Here is a 27370-nt window from a genome sequence, read left to right on the forward strand (position 1 = left end):
ACTTTAACACATTTTGGTTTTCCTTGTTGCTGCTGCACCCTCATTACACAGATATTTAAGAAATAACATCAAGCCTGGGCCAGCCGAGCAGCTCAGTTGGTTAAGAGTTGGCTTAAGAGTGTGGGCTCTGAGCAACGGGCCACAGGTTCGATTCCCACATGGGCCAGTGACACTGAGCCTGAGCTGAGCTGTCGCTGAGCTGCCAACAGGTGGCAGGATGGCTCAGCTGGTGTAACAAACTAGATTGCCTGTTTGACGGTGGGCTATGCCTACCTGCAACTAAGACTTAACTCAGCACCTTGAGCTGAGCTGCCACCCGAATGGCACAGTGGATAGTGTGCTCTTAACAACAAGGCTGCTGGTTTAACTCCTGCATGGGATGGTGGCTACGCCTACCCGCAACTAAGACTGAACACAGTACCTTGAGCTCAGAGGCCATGAGCTGCCGATGGGAAGCCAGATGGCGACTGGCACCCTCCACAATGAAGACTGAAGAACAACAACTTGGCTGGTCCCTCTCCCCAATTCCCCAATAAAATCTTTAAAGAAAAAAAAGAAAAGAAAAGAAATAACATCAGGTTAGAATACTTGATTTTTTTTTTTAACAGGTGTGAGAAATGCTCTGTCATTGCTAATGGTGTCTGGACACATTACCGCGTACTCTATCCTACAATTAGCCACCCTGCTTAATAAAATCAGCTTTAAAATGTGGGTACATAAACGTCCTAAGGAAGCTAAAATTATATTAATATATAGAAATCCAGTTTGTTATAGTTATTACTTTTTACTGCGGGTTCAGAATCTGGCCTGAGTTTTTGCTGCTCAGCTTTCTCCCCGCACCCAGAGTAGGAGCCACAAATCCTTGCGCTGTCGCCTTGGTAACGCTCTGAGCGCCCGTCACTCCTCCACCTTCCTCTTCTCGCGAGAAGAAATGGTCCGTTTTTCCGGTAACTGTAGACTCGCAAGCCTGTCACTTGCGCGCTAGCCTTTGACTTCGCGCATGTGCAGTAGAGAGTGGCGCGAGCCCGCGGCTTCCGGCCGAAGATCATGGTGCGTTTTCGGGGTCGCTTTTGTGCTTCCTGCACGCGGAATCCAGGCGGGCTGCCGGAGTTCCGCGCCTGCAGACCTGCAGAGGGTTCCGCCACTGGGGGATGTGGCCAGGCGTCCCGCCACCCGTAGTGGGACGGAGGAAAGAAGCAATAGGGGTTGCTCAAGTTTGTACTGGGAGAGCCGGGGAGGGAAGCTCTCCGGACAGGGGACTTGGACTCCGGCTGGGGGGCGGGAAGCGGAGTGCTCTGGTTCTCTATGGGATACAACTCCGTGTAAAGAGCAAATCTTACACTTGTCTGCAAGAGATGAGACCTAGCAAAACACAGGAAATATCCCAGTGTAGACCAAAACTGAATGCACACTTCCTCCCACTCGCCCTCCTCCCCTTCACACCATGAGCACGCGCCCTTCTAAAACGTAAATCCTGATACTTCCATCAGAAACACGAAACGGAGCTCGCTGGCGTGCATGGGTCCGAGTGCAGAGCTGTTTGAGATCGTAGGCAGTTAATGGTTTGTGCGCAAGGCTGTAGGAGAAGAGTCTTGAATGGCTTATAGCGTAAATGGAATATTTCCCCCCCAAAACTTAGTATTTTGAGTTTCGTAAGTTAGCCCTTGGACTAGTCCCTACGACATATTCTAAAACACAATACACAGTAATTGCAGACATAACTACCAACCCTTAAGTTCCAAAAGAAGACATTCTTATTTATTGGAAGTCATCAATTGGTTTTCATCACAATATGGTGCCAATAAAGTTATAATTTAGGGTTCCCTTTTCATGTACCAATATTAAAATGTAAACAATTTTGGAAAGGTCTTTTAAAGACGAGGGAAAAAGCATGTGCACTTTTTAGTTACCATTATAAAGGACACAAGTGTGATTTCTTAAATGGAATAGTTTCTTTTGATTAATTCTTGTGCTTTCTGTTTTTGAATAGATGCAAGGGGACCCAAACCTTAGTGCTTCCCTTATTGACAGAACCATCAAGATGAGAAAAGAAACAGAAGCTAGGAAAGTTGTTTTAGCCTGGGGACTCCTAAATGTATCTATGGCTGGAATGATATATACTGAAATGTAAGTTAATTAGAAAAAAAAAAAAGTGAAAATGTAAGAGGCCAATGATTGGTTCTACAGGTTTTTGTGTGTGTTTGTTTTGCCTTTTTTTTTTTTTTAAGACAATTGAAAATCCTTTCTAATTTTTTCAGGACTGGAAAACTGATTAGTTCATATTATAATGTGACATACTGGCCCCTCTGGTATATTGGTAAGTAATTAAGTTTCACTGTGATGGAGAGTTACTACCAATGAGACACTGCATCAGTTTAATTCAATTTAGTATTCATGCCTTCAACAAATATTTGAGTGCCTACTATGTTCCAAAAATGGAATGCAGCAGAAGGGGTCCCTGCCCTCATGGAAGGAACATTCTAGTGAAAGAGAGGATCAAATTAAACAGTACATTCTAGGTAATAATGAGTTCTGTACAGAAAAATAAAGTTTGGGGGTGGTGAGATTTGTATTTGTTACTCTCCCTGAAATGCCTTCCTTACTTGTCTACCTTTCACCTTTTAACACCAACCAGATTTCTGTTCCATTGATGCCTTCCCCAGCCTCTTCGTTTCTTCCTCTCCTCCGTCTGCTTTTGTCTGCTCTTTAGTGGTCCTTGAGTATAAAGAGTCCCAGTGGTAGTTAAAGTAAATTCCGTAGCCTAATATACACATTAATCTAAAGTCTGTGATAGAGGTGGTGTGACAAGTAGCAGAGCAAGAAAAAGTAGAATCTGCATACCTGAGTTAGAATTGTGGCTTTAATAACTAGCTGTGTTTCTTGCAAACGTCACTACAATTGTTGATTGATCTTTAAAATGGACGTGAAAGTGTTTATTGTACAAGTTGTAAGGATTAACGGTAATATTTTGAAACTCAACTAGTAAGTGGCCTACACATAATAGACATTCATTAAATGGTAACTGTTATTAGGAATAAGAAGATTGTTTTCAATTTTGTTGTTAATTTGCTATAAAGTATGAAGAGTTTTGTTTCCTCCCTTTCATTGTTCTACCCTCCCACTCTTTTTTTTTTAATAAATTTTTGTTCTCTTATAGAGCTTGCCCTTGCATCTCTCTTTAGCCTAAATGCCTTATTTGATTTTTGGAGATATTTCAAATATACTGTGGCACCAACAAGTCTGGTTGTTAGCCCTGGACAGCAAACACTTTTAGGGTTGAAAACAGCTGGTAAGTGTTTTACATCTTTTGCAAAGGTGGGGAAAAGGTTGGCAATAAATCTTTCTCAATTTAATTTTCCCTTTTCAGAGACTTAGCTGGAAGGGACTTAGGTCATCTCGTTCAACTATATTAAATAAGTCTACAATAGTCTTCAGGCCAATGATTATCATTCCTATTTGTATAAGTTGAATGGAACTAGCATTCAACAGCCTCATGAAAGTTTGTTCCATTATTTTATTACAATTAAAATTAACTTTCTAACTCTTGCTGCATTGAAACTAATTTCTTATTTTGCATTCTGTGGAAATGGTAAACAACTAATTTGTATCTTTTGGTAACAATACTTTTGTAACTAAACACCCAAGTTACTCTATTACATTCCCTTTTCCTGAAGAAAATCAGTCAGTTTGTTAAATCTGGCTTCATAGAAATTTTATTTATACACATTTTATTTAATGCTATTTATTTGTTTATTACTTCTAGTTGTACAGACTACGCCTCCACGTGATCTGGCAGCAACCCAAGTCCCTCCCTCTCCGCCTTCTCCTTCAATTCAGGGGCAGAGTGTGTTGAGTTATAGCCCGTCCCGTTCACCCAGTACCAGCCCCAAGTTCACCACCAGCTGTATAACTGGATACAGCCCTCAGCTACAAGGTCTGTCATCAGGTGGCAGTTCTTATAGCCCTGGAATGACATACTCGCCCATCAGTGGTTATAATAAGGTAATGACTCTTTTCTCTTGACCAGCCATATTATTTTAGAATTGGGAAGTACCTTGAAAATCTAGTGGGCTGAAACTCCTCATTTTATCAATGAAGAAACCAGGGAACAGTGAGTAATTCACTTGCCCAGATCTCCCATTTAAGAGCCAAGAATAGAACCCAGATTTCCAGACACCTAATAACAAATTCTTTCTATCACATCTTAAAATGAAAGAAAGATGTTAACTTTTGCAAAGATAATGAACTGAGGTTCAACACCTAGAATTTTTCTGCAGGATCTTTAAAACAAGTTGAAACTGTGATAATGTTTTACTTTAGTTTCCTTTACTCATGTTTTCCCTTTTTCTGTGCTGCTTTATGTGAAACTTATAGAATTTTAATGCTTTTCATCATGTTGGAATATCTTTTAAGCTAAAAGTTGGATTGGCAAGTAGTTTGACTCTTGGGTGTGGACACTCTCCACGGGATGATTAGAAATTCTTCATTCCGCTCCCACAGCACAGTGGGCTTTTGTTCTAATTTTTAGGTATGATAGAAGCAAAATTAACAAATTTGAAATTGTGATTCCTGCCTGAAGCGTAAGACTATAAGAGGCGCATTAAAAAGGGAGTGGTCACGTTTTCAGATGCCCTCACTCACTAGCTAGAGTAACATCTCTATAGCTACTAATTAAATGAGGAATATCTGGAAATGAAATCAACACAGCCTGCCCTTACTGTTTTATATAATATTTCTTTGTAATGAAATTCCATACTACTGCTTACTTGATAATAATTTTGGCAAGTAATAGAACTTAGAAAATTTTGTGCAAGTTAAATATATATATAGTGATAATTCATAGGTAAATATGAATCTGTGCTAAATCGGTTTGTACATAGAGTTCATAACATTGCTTAATTATCTTTTTTCAACTAGAGCAAGGTTTTCAACCTTGAGCACGAGATTATGTGTTTTCATTCATCTTTATTTCCTTAGCATGGCGTATGGAATATAGATGCTATAAAAATGTTTGTTGAACTGAACCTAATACCTTGGAAAAGTTAATGAAATGAATAATTATTTTTCTGGGGAAAAAATTGCCAAAATTGACTAAGAAGTAGTACACCTAAATAAATCAAGGAATAAAGTTTAAAACTGTTAATCAAATACCTCAGAATACATCAGGGCCCTGAAGTTTTCCCATTGAATTCTTTTAAATTTTCAAGTAACAGTTACTTTTAAAACATTTAATTATGGAAATGTTCAAACATACACAAAAATGAAGGGACTAATGCAATGAACTCCTGTGTATCTATTTACCCATTTTCAACAATTATCAACATTTTGTTACTGTATGAACAGGTAATTCTGATTCAATAAAACATTAAAAGCATTAAAAACATGTAAAAAGCATTTTCTAGAGTCAGAAAACTGGTTTGAAATTTTGGTACAATCTTGAACAAGTTACCTAACCTCTCATATCTAAAATTAATACAGTAATAATATTTGCCTATTGAGAGGATGAAATAAGACAATATGTATTGAGCATAAAATATGATGCTCCTTGAGCAAGAATAAATCAATTTATGAAACAAGAGACTAAATATAGTCATAGTACATAAGGATTTAATATGTTCATTGAAATAAAATAGAAATCAATGTGGAAGAGAATGAACATTTTTATTTTCAGATAGCATTAAGCAATTATGAGATTTGTTAATCCTTAATTTATTACAACCAAGAATAAATTGATCATGAAACCCTAGCAGAAAAAAATTTGTCAATGTACCGGAGTAAACAATTGATAACATAGGTAATACTGGGGATCTGAAATTGTGTTTATCAAGTGTTTAACTTCAAAAGTATAAGCAAATGCTAATTAAATATATATATTTTACAAATTCTTCTAAATCAGATAAGCATATTTTAAAATAGCAGTGTTGATGGACATATGCCAAAGTAGGTGCTTGTCCTCTTCTGATAGTAGTGTAACTTAACTACCCTGGCGGTAACCCCGAGTGTGGCTCGGGGTTAATTTTCACTGCCAGAATCGGTAACCCCGAGCCACACTCGGGATTACACTGCAGTGTCCCAGAGAAATCCCTTACCTGTTCCCTGCGATCCTGCGGTGTCCTCCTGTGATTGCCGACGAGAACGCCGGCCGATGACAAATTGCAGTTTTTTATTTGATTACATTATTGAATAAAATTATATTATTTTTTATAATTATTTATTATAACATGATTTTGTGTTTCAAACTTTATCATACCTGGGATGCCTACTAGACTCTTGTTTGGACAGATTTAAGTGAGTAATTCCTAAGAATTACAGGCCTACAATATAAAACAACAAATTTCCATGCAAAACAATGTACCGCTTTGGGTACAAAATTACTGACATAATCAGACCGCCAATGAAACATTTTCATTGAATAGAATGGGAATATATATTAAAAATGTTCATATGCTTTGATCAAATCATTTCGGTTCTAGGACTCTCCTAAAGGAAGTCATCGAATTAAGCAAAGATTTGTGTACAAAGATGTTAATCATAACATTATTTACAGTAGCCAAAAATGTAGACAATCCAAGTCTAAAATAAGAGAAAGTAAGAATAAATTATGGCATATTGTACAATGAAATACTATACAGCCAGTAAGTATGATATTTATAAAGGATTTTTATAGGAAAATTCTTGGGTAACTAAATAAAACTATAATAATATTGTGTTATTTATGTGAAAACAAATATATTGACATAGCTAAGTATATTTACAAATATTAAAATACATAAAATATGAAAAAGTATTGTTTTCTCTCTGGGTGATAGAGTTGTAAGTGTGACTTCTTTTTTTCATACTTCTCATTTTTTAAAATATACATATATTACTTTTATTAAAAAACAGACTTTATTTTTAGAACAGTTTTAGGTTCACAGCAAAATTGAGAGGAAGGCACAGATTTCCCGTATACCCACTGCCCCCTTAGTCACCCCCCACCCCCTTCACCCACAGGCACAGCCTTCCTGACTGTGAACATCAGGCACCAGAAGGGTCCATTTGTTACAATTAATGAAGCTACATTGACAGGTCATTATCACCCAAGGTCCATAGTTTACGTTAGGGGTCACTCTTGGCGGTGTACATTCTGTGGATTTGGACAAATATATAAGCACATATGTCCACCCACCATTATGGTATACAGAGTATTTTCACTGCCCTAAAAATCCTTGTGCTCTACCTATTTATCCTTCCCCCCACTCCCATCCCAACCCCTGATAACAACTGATCTTTTTACTGTCTCCATAGTTTTGCCTTTTCACAATATCATATAGTTGCAGTTGTATTATATGTAGCCTTTTCAGTAAGTACTACTCATATGCATTTAAGTTTCCTTCATGTCTTTTCATGGCTTGATAGCGCATTTGTTTTTAGCACTGAATAATATCCCATTGTCCAGATATACCACACTTTATCTATTTACCCACTACAGGACATCTTGGTTGCTTCCAAGTTTGGGCAATTATGAATAAAGCTGCTATAAACATCTGTTTTCAGGTTTTTGCGTGGACATAAGTTTCAGCTCCTTTGGATAAATACCAAGGAGCACAATTGCTGATCAGATGGTAAGAATATGTTTAGTTTTGTAAGACGCCACCAAACTGTCTTCCAAAGTGGCTGTGCCACTCTGCATTCCCACCAGCAATGAATGAGTTCCTGTGGCTCCAAATCTTCCTCAGCATTTGGTGCTATCGGTGCTCTGGATTTCAGCCATTCTAATGGGTGTGTTACTTTTTGAAAGTCAGAAACCAAAACGAAAATAAATTTCAACGAAAAATAAAATAAAGTTCTTTTGTTTTGTATAGTTGGTGAGCTATAGTCCCTCTCCTCCTTCTCCATACCCTACCACTGTGGGCCCTGTGGAGAGTGGTGGACTGAGATCTCGCTACCGTTCTTCACCTACTGTCTATAACTCTCCTACTGACAAAGAAGACTACATGACAGACCTACGAACATTGGATACTTTTCTTCGAAGTGAAGAAGAGAAACAGCATAAAGTTAAGCTGGGTATGTATTTATCTTATTTTGATCATTTTATATATATATATATATATATATATATATATATATATATATATATAAATATATAAAATATATATATATATAAATATTATATAATATATGTAATATATAATGGGTTGTCGGAAAAGTCATGACGCATGTTTGCGACAGGTGGCACTAGTTCATTTTTGGAAGTACTAGAGTCATTCGCATCTATATTATTGCTATGTCATTTAACAGCTGACAGTTCTAGCTTCATTGTAAAAAAATTGAGCGATTTGACTGAGTTTTGGAGATTTTACAACAATTGAAGATGGAAGACCAAATTCTGCATTTTTGCCATATTTTACTGTTTTACTTCCATAAAAGGAAGAACATGTGTCAGGCTTGTGAAAAGTTGCATAAAGTTTACGGTGAATACAAGAACGTCAGTGCCAACAGTGGTTCACGAAATTCCGTGCTGGTGATTTTGATCTCAATGACACTCCTCGGTCAGGGAGGCCCACCGAGGTTGATGACGACAAAATAAAGGCATTGATCGAGTCAAACCCATTTTATACGACACAAGAGAATTGTAGAAACATTGAACATCCATCATTCAAGCATTCACGACCACCTGAAGAAGCTGGGATACGTAAGCAAGCTCGATGTTTGGGTTCCCCATGAACTCCAAGAAGTTCACTTGATGGCGCATATAAACACCTGCAGTATGCTCATTAAATGTGAGGAAAACGATCCTCTTTGAAGTGACTGATAACTGGTGATGAGAAGTGGATTGTTTACAACAATGTGGTGCGCAAACAGTCTTGGTCCCAACGTGATGATTTGCCTCAAACGACATCGAAAGCAGACATTCATCAGAGGAAGGTTACACTCTTAGTGTGGTGGGATTTTAAAGTTGTGTTTTTCGAGCTCCTACCAAGGAACCAAACAATCAATTCGAATGTGTACTCTCAACAATTGGACAGTTTGAACAAATCTGTCATCCAGAAACGTCCAGAGCTTGTTAATTGTAAAGGAGTTGTGTTCCATCGCGACAACGCAAGACCATACACAAGTTTTTTCACCCGTCAAAAATTCTTGGAGCTTGGATGGGATGTGTTGCCACACCCACCATACTTGCCTGCCCTTGCTCCATCACACTTCCACTTGTTTCGCTTTCTTAAAAACTCCTTGTGCGGTATAACGTTCAATTCAGATGAGGCTGTAAATCAGCACCTTGTTCAGTTTTCCACAAATAAAGACAGGTCCTTCTATGAAAGAGGAATTATGAAGCTCACTGAAAGGTGGCAAAAGGTTATCGAACAAAATGAGCAATATATCATTGATTGATCTTTGTTCTTTATATAAATAAATGATCTTTGAAAAACAGACAAAATACGTCATGACTTTTCCAACAACCCAATATGTGTGTGTGTGTGTGTGTGTGTGTGTGTGTGTGTGTCACTCTACGTTATCGTTAACCTATTATTTTCATTACTTTGATTACACCTGTACATAGTTGTTTAAGTCCCTTTTACCAATTTACTTTGTGTAGCTTAGGAGAGAAATAGATTTTGTTTTTATATTTTATGCAGTTAGAATTAAGTTCACTAAATTGAAGAAGTAAATGTAGCTGGACTAATAGAAATCTTGAACCTTTCATCTTCATTAAGATTGAAAGCTTTTTCTTATAATGTAAGTTATGACTTCTATTTAAAAGTTAAGGCTATCAAATGTTTTTTGAAGTGGTGCATAGCAAAGCTCATTGAAATGATAGTTGTCTCCTTTCCGGTGCTCCTTGGGAAGGTGGATGTGGCCAGGAAGGATGAAGGACAGAGCATGGATTTACTCTAGAAGAAGCTGCTGTTTTTCAGAACATTTTCGAACTGATCTTTCGTTTACCTTGGGAAACAATGTTAGCAAATCTTCTATTTGGGGTGGATTTGATTATTACAAAGTCAATTTGAAACCAAATTAGGTTATTGAGCAGAGTAATGATTTTTCCCCCTTAGGAACTTTCGCAGAAAGCACATTAGATGCTAAAGCATGGCCACAATGAGGAAGTCAGATATTGGACCATGGTTCTTTGTGTCACTTAAACCTCTCCATTGATTTTTAATATAATTTTGCCTGAAGTGCCCCAAAATGTCAAAGAAACAAATCAATATTATCTTGTTATTTGTCAATAGATGCTTTTTCTTTTTAAATTTTGAAATATTTCAAGTGTACTGAAAATTATAAGGTATAATACGAAGAACAACCTCTTTACTCTCTGTATGTCTTTGTCATATCTCGATTTTCTCTGACTTCCATTTTTATTGGGCTGTCGGAAAAGTCATGAGGCAGTTTTGCAACGAAAAACAGAAAAAATACATCATAACTTTTCCGACAACCTAATATTTCTTCTTTGACTTAGAGGAGTTATTTAGAAGTAGTGTTATTATTGTTTGGAAGTATTATTGGTGATTGGTGTTACTTTTAATATCTAAACCTATGAAATGAAAGGCTTGGGTATCTTATTATTGTACTGTGGCTAGAGATTCTGATATGTACCATATTAATTTTTTGGTGTGGTTTTTTTTTTTTTTGAGACTTGCATTTAGGCCTGCTATGTGATTACTTTTTATAAATGATTCTTGGCATATTGAAAAGAATGCATAATCTCTAAATATTGGGCTCCATATTTGTTCATTTAGTAAGCTTCTTGGTGGTGGTCTTAAATTATCTTCTTAATTTTTGTCCACTTGATCTATTAGTTAACTAAGAAAGTATATTAAAAGCTCCCAGTGATTGTCTCCTATTAAGTGTCGCCTCATAATTCTGTCCAGTTTGCTAAATATCTGTGAGATTATGTTAAGTGCAGGTAAATTCAGAATTGTTAATATCATTGTGGGCAGTTATTCCTTTTATCTTTATCTCTTAGGCTTTTTGCTGTCAAGTCTATTTTGTCTGACATTAGCACAGCTGTACTATTGTCTTTTAATAAACATTTACCTGGTACATCTATGTTTAATCCCTATACTTTTAATCCTTCTGTGCCCAGAGGTTTTAGGTAATTAAGTATTTCATACACATTAATTTGTAAATAATAAGTATTTTATGAGGAGCTCTTTGAGACTATGTAAATATCCTCTTCCTCATCAAAGTTTTACTTAACTAGTTTTAACATCCTTTTGAGATTCTTTTCATAATTAACTATGACCATGTTGGTTGTCATAGTGGCTTTCTAATTCTGTCATCCCTTCTGTATTTCTTTTATGTTTAAACTTTTTTTGTGGTAAAATATACACAAGATTTATCATTTTACCCATTTGTCAGTGTATAATTCAGTGGTATTAAGTACATTCACATTGTTGTGCAGCCGCCTTTTATATTTATTTGTTGATGTTCTACTATAAGATGGATCTTTTTCTTCTCAATTATGTCATTTATTTTGATGGTTGTTAGATTGTCTCAGATTTGGCTAGTGGGATTTAACTTTATACCAGCTGTGACATTTCTTTACTGTATATAATTATTTATTTTTATGTTAGCCTGAAACATTACTAGTGTTCACCTAAGCTGCTAGCATAAGACTGGCCAACCTTCAAGGTTTTGATCCTGTGGATTGAAACTGCCACATATTCCTTTCATGATTTCTCATCCTTTTCGCCTGTAACTAAACATCGTAAGCAAACCAATTTTTTTTTATACTCACTTCTCTTAGAAATTCTAAGATTTTAAAAAACTTGTTTCTATTTGTGAGTTTTGTGTGTGGATATGAAGTATTAATTGATATTTTGATATCAGTTAAACTCTAAAAAAATAAGCCCTTCCTAAATATCATATAATTGTCTTTGAAAACTTGCTCTTTACTCAGATGCTGTGCTAGATGCTCGGGCAACAAACACTTCCTGCCCGCAAGGAGCTCAAACTCTATTTGGGAAAAGAGATAAACTCTGACCTTAAAATGTGACAATTTGTCTGATAGAGGCCTCTATAGGATTAAGTCCCTTATGTAACTATTTGCATTTCCTAAAAGTAAGTTTCTAAATTTAGAAGTGTAATCAGCAGAGAGTCTCTTTTCATACGACACAGGAATTACTGCAGGCTCTGACTAGAGCGCGGAGTACAGAGGGAGGCGGGAGTTCAGCTGCTAGCCCAGAGAGGAGTTTATTAATAAGAGGCTGCAGTTAGCCCATCCACAAAGAGCTGCTAAACGTTCAAGCAGGGAACTTCCTTCGCCTATTTATTTCCTGAAGAAATTTGTCTTTTGTTTCTCACTGAATCATTTGAAAGCCTTAGAGAATGAAAGAAGCCTAGTTTTACAACAAAAATAAACACTTTCAACCACTTAGCGTTCATATGGCTCTTAAATGGATACTGCTCAGAAATGTTAACTTTTTACACAAATAGTCCACGTTCTGGAAAGAACAGATAATGCCGGGAAGGCGGGAGGAGAGAAGCCCCTTGAGCTTTGTCTTCCTTGGTCACTGCTGCCTCTGTGCCCAGACAGCCGCTGTTCATGTGCTGATTCTCGATGTCGAAATGACCACAACATGCTGATACTCTGCATGAATCCTTGTAGGGAGCCCAGATTCTACCTCACCTTCCACCAGCCCGACTTTCTGGAACTACAGTCGTTCTGTGGGGGACTACGCACAAACGTTAAAGAAGTTTCAGTATCAGCTTGCCTGTAGGTCTCAGGCCCCATGTGCTAACAAAGATGAAGCCGATCTCAGTTCTAAACAAGCCGCAGAGGAGGTAAATTGTTGATAATGATTTCATATTTATGATTCACAGATTGTTAGAAAGTCTTTGCTACTTCTGGAACTTTTTTTTCCCTGTAACCTCTACTTTTACTGACTAGAAACATGAATCTGGTACACATTAAACAGTGGACAGGGGGTGACCGATTACCTCAGGTGGTTAGAACATGGTGCTGATAACACCAACGTTGCCAGGTCGATCCCCGCATGGGCCACTTGGAGCTGCTCCTACCCTAAAAGAGTCAACTATGCCATTGTAGCATAAAAGCAATGTGTGACCAATGACCGTGGCTGTTCCTCAATAAAATTAAAAAAAAAAAAAAAAAGTGGACAGGCTCCTATCTGTGTGTACCTAAAACAGAATTATAGTGTGTGTTTTACTCTTTAGGACACATAGTTGACATGCATGTCCTGTCTAAAACATTTTTCTGCATTCATTTATAGGTATCTCAAATATTAATTTGTACTTAACATATATAAGACCCTTGCTTTTAAAATATATTTGGATTAGAACACTTGACAGTCTGTAACTTCATCAGTTTAAGACCAAATACAAGATTTTAATTTTGGTCTTAAAAGCAAGACGAATGTTCTTGAAACATACCAACATAGGGAATTTTAAAGATATGTCGGCATGAATAGCAACCTAGTACATAATAAGAAAATTATTGCATAATAATTAGATCATTATTGATGTTTGTGAAATTTTTTTTTCAGAGTATTCCAATTATTATTATTATTATTTTTTAAGATTTTATTAGGGAATTGGAGGAGGGGAACAGCGCTGGGGAATTGGGGGAAGGGGAACAGACAAGTTGCTGTTGTGTTGTTCTTCAGTCTAATTGTGGAGGACGTTGCTTCACTGGCCCAAGCTGGCACCATCATTGCACTCTTCCCGGGGGAGGCAGATCAGTTGCAGGCCTCTGGACGGCCGCTCACCGCAGCTGCTGGCCGCTCACTCTGGCCGCTGGCTACACACGGTAGCCCATGGCAACCCACCTGCCGTCGCCGGCAACTCATGGCAGCCCAGCTCCAGGTTGAGCTGTTGTTCAGCATCTTAGCTGTAGAGGGCAGTGTCACTGGCCCTCATATGTGGGATCCGAACCGGGGCCCTCTGGCATCCCAAGCCAGTTCTTAACCAATGCACCACTTGGCCAGCCCTCCAAATATTTTTGAGGATGGAGGAAAGAATGACTGATTTCTGGCAAGATATTTTTCCTCGCTGATTGTTCATTTTAAACATATTTTTAATAGGTTTGGGCAAGAGTAACTATGAATAGACAACTTCTTGATCACATGGATTCATGGACAGCTAAGTTCAGAAATGTAAGTTTGACATTACTCTTTAGACAGTACTAGTGCCTTTTAGTATGCAAAGATATTTATTTATAATAATATTTTTTATATTTATTTATAATAATGTTTATAATAGTATTGCATATTAGAATATCAGATGTTAATTAGATATCAGAATTATTAAATGTGCAATGTGGATAGCACATATATAAGGATAAACATGACATTTACTTTATTGTGTCCATTTTGATGGGATTTTTTTTCTCTCCATGTTTAGTAAATTAGTGTATTTTGAGTAAAGGAACAATATATTTAATTATTAAGATCTTAATCGCTTTCCCAGCAGCTCAATTTTATTTTTCAAAGAGTTTTTATGTCAGAGTATATTATGTGTCTAGAAACGCGAGGGAAACATAAATGAAGTCCTTGCCCTCAGAAAACTTCAGTTAGAGAAGATAATATGTGCTGGAAGCTACGTCAGAATATATCAATTTATTTGATTTTTCTAGAGAAGAACCCTCCCTGTCTTTGGCCTAGAGGTTGGGAAGGCCAACTCTTCATGTACAGAGTGACTTAGTCCCCTGATTTCCACCCTGCCTTTTCCTCTCGCTCTCTGTGGCCCCAGGTTCTGGTGGACAAGTTGGCCCCTCCGCCCCTACAGGTAGCTCCACCTGGATTCTGTAGAGGCTGCAGTTTCTCCCCATTTCTGCCTGCAACTGTCATCCATCCACTCTGCATCTTCTAGAGATATGTTGAAATCACTTTTACTTCTTTTTAAAAAATTCTTTTACTATAATTTAAATAAGGTATCAAGAGGGAATGGCAAAAAATAGCAGCCTACTTTCTTGAACCAAAAGCCTGAATGGCTATTTAAAAATAAAAATTCTTGAGCCCTAGAACTACTCAATCAGACTTTCTGGGAACGGGGCCTCCATCTTTCTCATGGACCCCTTAGATCATTTTGTTGCAGCCAAAGAGTGGTTGGCAAGTCGAATGCATTTAGTAAAAGTTGGAAGAATGAATGAGTGAAATGAAGTCCTAGTCTTACAGGTTTGTCTAAATGCTAATATATTTAAAATATAAAGTCTTGGGAGCTTTTGAGATCTTGCTCTTAAACACATGTTATCAGTTTGGCTCAAATAAACTCTTCCAAAAATTCAATATATAGTCTTGATTAGGAGTATTAGCTTGAAGAAATATAAACACAATCCCTTATCCAAATTCCTTAAGATACAATATTCTGAAATAGAGGGGTTTTTTTTAATTTTTAAAGGAATTGAAGGCATAAATATTTCATCTTTTATTCATCCATTCATTTTTATAGTTAAGCAGAAGCATGGAAACAGAAGTGGTGGAAGTTGCTACAAACAAACACACACAAAACATATTACACACAAACAAAGCAGATGGGGTGTTTCGTTAAACAGTCTTTTCATTTCCCAGAATTAGTTTGATATTAGCCATGCAAAGTGGCATTTGTAATTTCTAGTCCTAAAGTAATATGGTAATACTCACAATCCAGTTTCAAATATAATACATCTGTTTTCTACATGGTTAGGAAATTTGGTGAGCCTGCTGAGAGTTAATCAATTATGTTAGCTTGAAAAATTGTCTTACTAATTACAAACCAATAAAAACGCTACATGAATAAATGTGAATAATTACCCTAGAAACGTAAACCAAAGATTATCCTTTTAGCTAAGTATAATAGTTATAGAAACATGTAAGAAAAACTTAACGTGTAACTGAAAATTTTATATTTTATTCAGAAAAAACAGGCATGTGTGTGATTTAAGACTATAACTAGGTTTACTTACACTCCAGTAGTGTATTTACTTAATTCTCTCTAGACTTCAGGTAACTGCTCCTTCCATCTCTGTCACAGAAATTAACATTTCTGTTAATATTCAAGTCCAAGACAGTAAAAAAAATCTTAGCGTTTTATGAATAGTTGTTTGAGAAATGCTTTCAAATTACATGTGCAAAATATTTACCTCATTTCTTCTTAGTGGATCAATGAGACAATATTAGTGCCTCTTGTACAAGAAATTGAGTCTGTCAGCACGCAGATGAGACGAATGGGTTGTCCAGAGCTGCAAATAGGAGGTATGTGAAAATAGAGCCCAACATTTGACTTACTTTCAGTGAATCTGCCAAGTGAGAAATGTCTTCTTGTAGTGGGCTATTTAACAACTTCCTTTATCTTGAGGTGAAGAAAAAAACTAAATGTCTATAATATCGTTTTTTTATATAAGTTATATTGAAATGTAATTTACTTAACCATACAGTTCACCCACTTAAAGTCTACAGTTCAAAGGTTTGGGTCTGTGCAGCCACCACCACAGTCAAATTTAGAATATTTCATCACCCAAAAAAGAAACCCCACATGCCTTTAAGCAGTCACCCCACCGATTCCCCAGCCCAAGGCAACTACCAACCTACTTTCTGTCTCTATAGATAGGCCTGTTCTTGATATTGCATATCAGTGGAATCATATAATACGTTGTCCTTTGTGACTGGCTTCTTTCACTTAACATAATAGTGTTTTCAGGGTTCATCTATGTTGTAGTTTATCAGTACTTCGTTTCTTTTGCCAAATAATATCCCATTGTATGGTTCTACCACACTTTCTTCACCCATTCCTCAGTTGATTGGCATTTGGGTGGTTTTCACTCTTTGGCTGCTATAAACAGTTGTGTACAAGTGTTTGTGTGAAACTATGTTTTAATTTCTCTTGGGTATTACCTAGGAGTAGAACTGCTATTGATGTATGGTAACTCCATGTTGAACCTTTCAAGGAACTGCCAGACTTTTTTCTAAAGTAGCTGCACCATTTCACATTCCCACCAGTTACCATGAGGGTTCCAATTTCTACATCCTCGCCAATACTTGTTATTCTCCATCTTTTTTATTATAGTTATCCTAATGGGTGTGAAATGTTATCTCACTGTGGTTTTGATTTGCATTTCCCTGATGACTAATGATGTGCTTTTCATGTGCTTATTGGCCATTTGTATGTCTTAGGAGAAATATCTTTTCATGCCCTTTACCCATTTTTAAATTGATTGTTAATTACCTTTTTGTTATTGAGTTGTAGGTATTCTTTATATATTCTGAATACAAGCCTCTTAATCAGATATTGATTACAAAGTTGTACAAAGCATAAAAAATATATAACTGCTAATTTAAAAAATCACCTATTTTCAACTCTCTTATCTGCTAAAAATAAAACTGGTAAGGTTCTGTATAATATAATTTGCCTAAAATATATATACTGTTAACTTATTTAGTGTTAAGTAATTAGGTTTCAAAATAAGTTAGGAACATTTTAGTCAGCCAGCTCTTTCTAGAAAATAAATTTTTCCTTGAAATGCGTTAAGTGCTTTGGTTTGCACATTAGCATGTTCCACTTGTTTTGGTATCTTTTAATCAGTCTTTATTCTCTGGACTAAGAATAGAATTATACATCCCTAAAGTGCCTATTTATTGAATGCCCAAATGGTTCATTTGTAATTTACACAGCCCTCACATTAACCTGGGAAGCTAGCTGTTAGTGCCCATTTTATGGACGAGGCTAAGATTCAAAGAGGTTAAGCACTGGCCCCCAGTCACAGAGCAGTGATTGGAGGCCAGAGCTCTCTCACTCCGAAGTCAGAATGGTTACTTTCTAGGTCTTGGTAATGTTATTTGAACATCAGCTTAGCCTTTTTGAGCTTTCTTTATAAGCTGTAAAAATATGTAGCTTTCACAGCATTTTACCAGTGTGATGTGCTTTTTAAAACAGAACATTGTCTTATGACTACAAAAGTAATATTCATACGTTCAAGTAGAAAGCTTGAAAAGTATAGAAATACACAAAGAAGAATATTACCCATAATTCTGCTTCCAGAGATAACTCCTACCAATTTAGTCACGAGTTATTATTTTTGGAGAAAAAAATACTGTGATACTAACTATATCAAAGTTATATCAATTTTAAGTTATACCACAATTTAACAACATGAAAAGTGCATGTTTAGGAGTTGAGGAAATATAATATATACAAACGTATATATTTCTAGTTAAATTGGATCCATACTATTTTGTTACTTGCTTTTTGCCCCCACCTTTTCTGTTTTGTTAAGTATTCTCCAGTATTATCTTTATGGCTGGACTGTATTTTATACATATATATTATAGATATATCTATAGATAACACCTATATATATCTATATATATCAAAAGATATATATATATATTTTTTATATATATCGTTGTGTATTTGTTGTTCATATATCTTCCAAAATGGATTATGGATTTGGCTGCTGCTTTTGGAGAATATGTGTGTGTGTGTGTGTGTGTGTGTGTGTGTGTGTGTGTAAATCTGGCCACCTTGCCAGAAAGGATAAAATAAATTGTAGGTAAAACTAGACAATGCAAGTTGTTAAGATAAACTATTATTGCTGTCACATGTCCCTTCAACATCTACTGAGGGAAAAGCATTTTACGTTCTTTCAGAGGCCCACATGAATAATAATGTGTGTGCTGTGTGTTTTATTTTTAACAGAGGCTAGTATCACCAGCCTGAAACAAGCAGCTCTGGTCAAAGCTCCTCTCATCCCAACCCTGAATACAATCGTGCAGTACCTAGACCTTACCCCAAACCAGGAATACTTGTTTGAAAGGATCAAAGGTAACTATTGATTTGAAGAGGGAAGAAAATGAGAGCTTTTCCACTGCTTTGAGATGTAACGAATAAAGACAACAAGGGAAAAGATTTTTGAAAAATTAAGTGTTACTAAATATGATCTTGTTTTATAAATATATATTTAATTATGGCTTGACTAAAACTTGTACTTTAGTATACTACCTTTTGGGTTTTATATTTTACATGCTTAAGAATTGTCAAAATAATATACTTAGTCTTGAATATGTTAATTAGTAATTTTATTCTATATAGGAAGTTTAAATATGAGATAAATGGGCTCAAGTGAGAGTGCCACTCTGACATTCTTTATAATTTCAGCATGTTCATTTTTTCTTTCAATCCTTATATATCATATTCATTACGTTGCTTTTTACATTTCTGTTATATTCTGATTATTTGGGGGGAAATGTGATCTTCTGAGGAGGCTGACTTGAAAATGGGAAATTTAGCCTCCCTGATACTCCCACATACTCTCTTTTTTGCCTCCCTACTTTTATTTAGATAAACTCTGTAAAATGTTCTCATCACTAAAACAAGCTTTAGAAATAGTATTTTACCTTATCATAAATCTTAACTTGAAAATGGTACAGTGCCCATTCCTCTCTCCCGTCGGTTTGGTCTGGGATTCAGGAATAAGCATTTACCATGACTTTGAAAACACTTTTTATATAAGGAGAATTCAAACACACATAAAAGTAGACACAACAGCATAGTCTGTTGAACTCGCTTGTACCTAGCACCCGGTCCCAACAACCATCAGTCCTGGGCAACCTCTGCCCCACCCATAGCCCCATCTACCTTCTCCCTTCCTGTAGCATTTGAAGCAAATCGTGTATATCATCACTTCATCTGTAAATATCTCCGTATATATATCTCTAAAAGATAAGGCCTTTAAAAAACATAACCATAGTACAATTATCACACCTAATATTTTTTAACAATTTCTTTATATCATGAAATACACGGTCTATATACCAATTTCCAACCATTTCATAAAATGTATAATTACTTGTTTTGGTAGTGTTCATTTGAATTGCAATTCAAATATTATGACATGTTATGTTGGTTGATATATTTAAGTATCATGTAAGCTATAAGTTTCCTGTCCATCCTTTTTTACCTTTGCAATGTGTTGAAAGAACTGGATTGTTTGGCCTGTAGTGTTTCCCAGGTGTGAATTTTGCTGAATGCGTCCCCGTGGTGTAGTTTTACACGATCCCCTGTTCTCTATATTTCCTGAAAATTCAGGTTACACTTTTTGTCAAGATTGCCTAATAGGTAGCAGGGTATTTGTCTATTCAAGAGAAGTATGTGTGTGTGCATATATAGATACAAAGTATACATGAAGTATTACTATATTATATATCAAATATACAAAAAATGTCTAAAAAGTACAACGAACCCTGTATGGGCCTTCTAGATTAAATAATAATCAACATTTTCCATGTTTGAGTCTCTTTCTGTATACACACACTTTTTTACTCTGCCATTTGGAAGTACGTTGTGGACATCATTACTTTTCAGCACGCGAATTCCTTAAAAAAATAGCATTCTCCTACATTACCACAATTATCAGACCTTAATAATTAACAGCATTTCTGTATTATCTAATATACAGTTTATATTCAAATTTCTCAGTTGTACAAAGAATGTTATATATCCTGTTTTTCCCTAACCAGGATAAAGTCTAGGTTCACCCATTGCATGTTTCATCTTTTTTTTTTTTTTGGTCTCTTTGTCTAGAACAGTTCTGCCACCTTTTTCATCATATGACATTGACTTTTTAAAAGAATCCAGAATCGTAGGCCTGCCTCACATTTTGGCTTTATTTGATTCTTCATGGTGATGTTTCATTTAATCTTTTGTATCTTGTATTTTCTTATGTTTGGGTCTTTTGATCAGGTTTTTAAGATTATGTGCTTCTCTTACTGTAACCTCTTAGCCTTTTTTTCCTTTTTTGCATATTCTTAGCTTTTTTCATTTCACCTTTGTTGCTATAGAACTTTCTCAGGGAGGCTGCATGAGCTCCTTTCGATGGAATAGAGGTGGGGACTTCAAAGGACGCAAGTGGGATACTGACTTGCCCACTGATTCTGCTGTAAGTCCCTAGTTTGGTTTTTTTCGGTTTTGTTATTGGATTTATGTTTTCATTTTCAATTATGAAAATAACTATTAAAAAGAATTTAGAAACTAAGGTAGAAATAAAAAATTAAAATTGTACCAGCATCTTAACCCAACCACTGTTTATATTTTCATGTATTTTTTCCTTTATTTAGATTGTGCTATTTTTCTATGTTTTTATCATAGTTGTAATCATTCTGTATGTAAAATTTTGTATCCTGATTTTTTTCATTTTTGCGATGTTGAAGGATTTTTCGGTATGACTTACTGTCATTTAACTATTCTCCTACATTGGACCTAAACGTTTGAGAAACGTAGTGGGGGAAGGATTTTTATTTTTCCATCTTAAATAATGTTACAAGGACAATCATGATGCGTATTTCTTTCTTATTTGGTCTTTTGACTTTAAGAAAGATTCTTAGAATTAGACTTATAAGATCAAAGAGTATAAAGTTTTGGGGCATTTAAGAGTTTTTCAAAATCATGTTCTTTATTTTTTTATAGTGACTGTAATATGTGAAAATGAAGTTTTAAATGCTGATATTCAAATTGAGAATTGAATGTATGTGTAATTTATCTTGGCTCTGATGTTAACTATGTGGGTGTGAATGATCCACTTAACAGAAAACTAGGAATGTCTTTTATCTTTTCATTTTATAGATTTCATCCTATAAATATAACCACTTGAAAGCATTTTTGCTAATTCTCTCTTTAGGGAAAAATTTAAAAATTGGAGTCATTATAAACACAGATGTTTTTAAAGGGCTACATCCATGATAGATTTTCACGCTGACTTTGAAATATTGTTTCCTCATTTTTAGATCATCATGCATGTATTTTGCACCTACCTTGATTCCAGATTACCTCCACATCCTAAATACCCCGATGGAAAAACATTTACTTCTCAGCACTTTGTTCAGACACCAAATAAGCCAGGTAAGAGCCTCGCCTACAAGAGTGAGTTGAGCCCTTCACATGGCATACACTGAGTGGTTCTGTTTTTTCATGTAGCATATTTCCTTTACAGATGTGACAAATGAGAATGTTTTCTGCATTTATCAGAGTGCCATCAACCCTCCCCATTATGAGCTAATCTATCAGCGTCATGTCTACAATCTTCCAAAGGTACTTCTAAGTGTACAAGTTGCTCTTATAAAATGTCATGAATGACTTGCTTTGATGATATTTGTAAAATAGATGCTCTTATTGATGGACTAGGTAAACTTTTTAAATTAGGAGAAATGCGTATATTCCCACCCCTTTTTTTAACTGTACAAGAATTATATGCTTAATTCGGAAACGCATAAAGAAAAAGAAAAATCACTCATTATTCCACTACCTAGAGGCAGCTGAAGCTAGCTAGCATTTTAGTGTATTGCCTTTTGATAACTTTCATTTTGGATTTTCTCTGTACTTGTTCATGGGTTGAAATCATTGATATAGTTTTTTTTTGTTTTTTGTTTTTTTTTTTTTTTAAGATTTTTTATTGGGGAATTGGGGGGATGGGAACAGTGCTGGGGAGTTGGGGGAAGGGGAACAGACAAGTTGCTGTCGTTTTGTTCTTCAATCTAGTCGTGGAGGACGTGGCTTCACTGGCCCAAGTTGGCACCATCATTGCGCTCTTCTCTGGCGAGGCAGATCAGTCGCCGGCCTCTGGACGGCCGCTCACTGCGGCTGCTGGCCGCTCACGCTGGCTGCTGGCCACACACGGTAGCCCATGGCAATCCACTGCCACAGGGACTGCAGCCCACGCCGTCGCCGGCGACTCATGGCAGCCCAGCTCCAGGTTGAGCTGTTGTTCAGCATCTCAGCTGCGGAGGGCAGTGTCACTGGCCCTCATATGTGGGATCCGAACCGGGGCCCTCTGGCATCCCAAGCGAGTTCTTAACCATCGCGCCACTCGGCCGGCCCATTGATATAGTTTTATGTTCTTTAAAAAATTAACTGTAACATAATTTTCCATGCCATTAAAAATCTTCATGAAAATACTTTTTAATGGCTATACAAAAAACATCATAAGATTATAAAATAATTTATTTTGCTATTCCCCGACTATTGGACATTTTGGATGTTTCTAATTCTTCATTATCATAAATAATAGTCTGAGTATTCTCCTGAGTAGTCATCCTTGTTTATATAGCTACCTGCATTTTGACTAATTTATTTAGCCCGAAGCCCAAAAGTGGAATTCTAGATTACAGAGTATTTTCAAGTCTTTTAAAATGCATTATCAAACTACTTTATAAAGCTGGTTATCGTACCAGTTTACACTCCTGTCCGGGTACTTCACGTTCGATTGCAAACACCGGTTCTGCTGGTGACCTTTGAGGTCATTTTTGTTACCAGTGTCTTGACTAAGAAATTTTACATTGACTATCATCGTAAATTGTGTTCTCCAGCCATCAGATTCCTAAGAAAGAATATTAACTTCATTTTTTTCAAGTTTAATATTTCAACTTTGTAAGTGTAAATATTTGGGGTCGTTGAAGTTCCTTTGAGTACCCATGCAAATACTTTTTTTTTTCTTTTTTTAAGAATATTCTCTTTTAAAATATATCCTCAGATTCTTGAATAAAAGCACTAAATGAATAAGCAGGTATAAATTGATCAGTGAATTGAAAATCTAAGTTAGGGGCTAGTTCACAGACTAGAAATTACATATAATAGTTTGATTTTAGGACTAGCAAAATGCTGCCTTGTAGTCCCTTGTAGATAAAATATTTAACATTTATACTGTTATTAACATAGACTGTAATGTATTTTGAAATGTGATTAAAAGTGTTTTAATCCCGACGCTTGTATTTATGCTGTTAATTTGGGGATAGAGCACTTTTTGTGTGTAGTATACGGGGCACCAGCCTCAGAGTAGCTCCCTTCCAGGCCTTCGTAAACACTGCTCCCCATGTGTGGAAACGTCCTAGTCTGTTTACTTTCTGCTCATCTTTCAGGTCTCCACTTAAAAATCTTTCCCTCGGGAAGGCACTCCCCGCCTCACCAGTCTGGGTCAGATGCCTGCGTGTGTTCCCATGGCACCCTCCACCTCCCCTCTCATAACATTCATCACTTCACAGAATTAATTACAGAATTACTTCTTGTAATTCTGAGTTTACTGCCTGCGTTTTTACTAGACTGTACGCTCCTTGATTACATGGATCCTCCCTGTCTTATTCACCCACTTCCCAGCACAAAGCAGGCACTTTGTTGAATGAAGGAATGAAAGTCTGAATTCCATGGAATTCTGAGTTAGTAGAATGTGAATTAGTAGGATCTGCATTTACCTATCAGACTGACTTGTTGAATTTGGTTTAAACCTCACTGACTTTTTGTCTTTGTTCCAGGGCCGAAATAACATGTTTCATACATTATTAATGTTCCTCTACATCATAAAGACCAAAGAGTCAGGCATGCTTGGGTAGGTATTTATGCTTGAAAAACACAAGACTTAATTTATTTACTGTTTTCCTTCCTGTGTTAAGATTCTGCGGAAGGCAGTATCACATACTAAAAAGATTTATGGACTGAGCAATAAGAAATATGGCCTCTAGTTCTAACCAGCTCTTCTGTCTTGGGCAAGTCCATTAATCCCTCAGAACCTCCATTTCCCTATTGGGTAAAAAGGCAGTTGGACCCCATCACTGGCCTTACAATTGTGGCCCCCGGAAGAACAACTCTGAGATCTGTGTCAGGGTCTTGCCACTTTCAAAACAAAACAGGATTCTAATTTTATTCCAGCCATGATATTTCAGACACAAGCTTTCTGCAAAGTGTTTATACTTCCAGAGAGACTGAGTCAGTACTCATCCCGTAATATTATTAAGTGGGGTGGAACAGTTGCAAAACTGGAGTTGTTTACTTTGTTGATTTTAAATGCATAGTAATGAAGCTCACATACGAGTGTAATAAATTTAAATTTTCTGTATTGTTATTTTGGTGATGTGAAATTTTAGTGTAGCAAAGAACATTCGAAGTACATAGACCCCAGCTAAAGCTGGGGGAATCTGGCACGACAAGGTCTAGGAGTCTGAAAGCCTGGGTCCTGGGTCCAGCTCTGCCCGATCTAAGTCACCTGAGGTTAAGAAAATGGAAAGGGAAGTGCCTGGAATAGAAAACAGCTGGAGTCTATTCCAGTGCTGATGTGCATGCCTCTTTTCAGTTTTGTTTAGGGGTCTATCCTGTAGTATATACAGGGGGTGCCCAAAAAATGTATGCACATTTTAAGAAAGGAAAAAAAACTTATTAAAATTGTAATACTCAATATATACCGATAACAAAAGATGAATACAAGTCATGTGTATACATTTTGTTGGCAGCCCTGGTATGCTCTAGAGCAGCAGTTCTCAACCTGTGGGTTGCTACCCCTTTGGGGGTCGAATGACCCTTTCACAGGGGTCACCTAAGACCATCGGAAAACAAAAATATATTTACATTACGATTCATAACAGTAGCAAAATGACAGTTATAGAGTAGCAATGAAAATAATTTTACGGTTGGGGGTCACCACAACATGAGGAACTGTATTAGGAAGCATGAACGGCATTAGGAAGGTTGAGAACCGCTGATCTAGAGTTACATTGTCCAAAACGGCAACCACCAGTCACATGTGGCAGCGAGCATTTGAAACATAACTAGTCCAAATTGAGATGTGCTGTAAGTTTAAACACATAGACTAGAAATCGAAGACATAGTACCAAAAAAAAAAAAGTAAAATATCTCATTAATAAGTGTATATTAATTACATATTGAAATAATATGTTGGCTATATTGGGGTAAATGAAATATATAATTAAAATTAGTTTCACCTGTTGCGTTTTACTTTAACTTTTTTAAGGTATTTATTAGAAAATTTAAAATTATGTGTGTGGCTTGCCTTTGTGATTCACATCCCACTATATTTCTGTTTGGACAGCACTGCTCTAGAGAAAGCCAAGCTCCTGCTGTTAAACATATTAAATGCAAAGATAGAAGCAGAAATTTATAAACAAATAAATGTATATCAGCTTTTTTTATATGTTTAATGTAAGAAAGATTAAGTAGTAAACACTTTTGTGAGGCATCTAAACATCTAAATGTCCTTCTGTATTTTTTAATTACAAAAATAATGCATGCTCAATATAGAAATATTTAAACAATACAGCAGTGATAAACTAGAACTTGAAAATTCCCCTCTCATTGGCTTCTCTCACTCTTCTTCACACTCTCTCGAGGCACCCAGTGCTAACAGTTTCAGGTGTATGTTTCCAGACTACTTTCTGGGAATAAGTTGATATTGTTTAAAAATATATTGTACCCACCCTAACATATTACTCTGTGACCTGCTTTGTAATCTCATAGTATGTCATGAACATTCTTCTATGTCAGTAAATACAGATTTTTTTTCTAGCTGTATTTAGTTACAAATATATGCATACATATATATATATATATTAGAACGGTGGAGTATATGGTTTCACATAATAGAGATATACAGCTCTCTCTCAATTCCTCAGTGTTGGGCATTGTTGGTTGATTTATTATTTTGTTAGATGAGTAATTTATCTCTCTCATAGCCCTCTTCTCTTTCCCTCATACTTTGAATGCGGTTCTATTACTGTCTGGAGTAGAAGTAGATTTTTCTTCTTGTTGTATAAAGTATGGTTGGGTTTAATCTATGTTAGTAATACCCATATGCAAATCCAGTGAAGCATCTCTAATAATTAGAAAATTCCTAATTCAAGAGAAATAGATACGTCTCTTAAGAGCCCTATTATCTCTATATCCTCCATTTCTAAAAATTTAATTGACACTTTTACTTTAATCTGACTTGCCAAAATTATCCTGTTCACTTTCTCTATCTGATGTAGTAGTTCTTCACACCCACTGAAAAATTAATTTCAACACACAATAAATCCTTTTATTTTAAATTTGGGTTTTAAACAAGAAAGCAATTTCTGTTACTAGAATTCACCAATAAACCACGTGTAACATAACTTATTGCAGAATAGTATTAAATGTTATCAATTAAACATGTATTCCTTCTTTCAGTTATTTGAGAAAAGACCTTCAATGCTTGGCAATCAATTCCACTAAAACTTTTTTTTTTTCTCTTTATAGGAGAGTTAATCTTGGCCTATCCGGTGTGAATATTTTGTGGATTTTTGGCGAGTAGTGGGTCATTTAATTCTAAACATTTGGACTTCTAGTTGACTGAATCAGAAGTTGAATCTAAGCATCTCTGAGTCACCACCTCTTTTGTTTTAAGACACGTGTGTGTGTTACAGACTGTTTAGATTTAATGAAACATTCGCTTTTATAAAACTTCCTTGTATAAGTATGTCCCATATCTTCTACACCAAGAGACATTGCCCTCAATTTTTTATTGCATTTCTGGGTTTTTAGTTACCTACAAAACTGTAACCATTCAGATTGTTGTTGACCCAAAACAATGCAATTCCCCCTTAATTAAATATGAGTCCTTTTTCATTTTAACTTCCAAATAAGATTCATCTACCGCATTCTT

The 27370-nt window shown here is 36.1% G+C and overlaps 1 protein-coding gene across 2 annotated transcripts; it reads left to right on the forward strand.

Moving 5' to 3' along the window:
- Window positions 1-943: 943 nt before the first annotated feature.
- Window positions 944-27370, forward strand: TMEM209 (transmembrane protein 209). 2 transcript variants are annotated; one of them, XM_019646166.1, is made up of 15 exons: window positions 944-1050; window positions 1991-2127; window positions 2259-2317; window positions 3158-3289; window positions 3764-4002; window positions 7845-8046; window positions 12590-12765; window positions 14025-14096; window positions 16076-16172; window positions 18613-18738; window positions 20754-20851; window positions 21696-21810; window positions 21902-21999; window positions 24213-24286; window positions 26965-27370. In XM_019646166.1, exons 1-15 carry the CDS (start codon window positions 1048-1050, stop codon window positions 27017-27019), a joined length of 1683 nt encoding a protein of 560 aa, XP_019501711.1. In that variant the 5' UTR covers window positions 944-1047; the 3' UTR covers window positions 27020-27370. The 2 variants fall into 2 exon arrangements, with proteins under 2 accessions (XP_019501711.1, XP_019501710.1); XM_019646165.1 differs by lacking the exon at window positions 944-1050 and adding an exon at window positions 1057-1214.

This window comes from Hipposideros armiger, unplaced genomic scaffold (genome assembly GCF_001890085.2).
Source record: "Hipposideros armiger isolate ML-2016 unplaced genomic scaffold, ASM189008v1 scaffold_97, whole genome shotgun sequence".
Classification (NCBI taxonomy): Eukaryota; Metazoa; Chordata; class Mammalia; order Chiroptera; family Hipposideridae; genus Hipposideros; species Hipposideros armiger.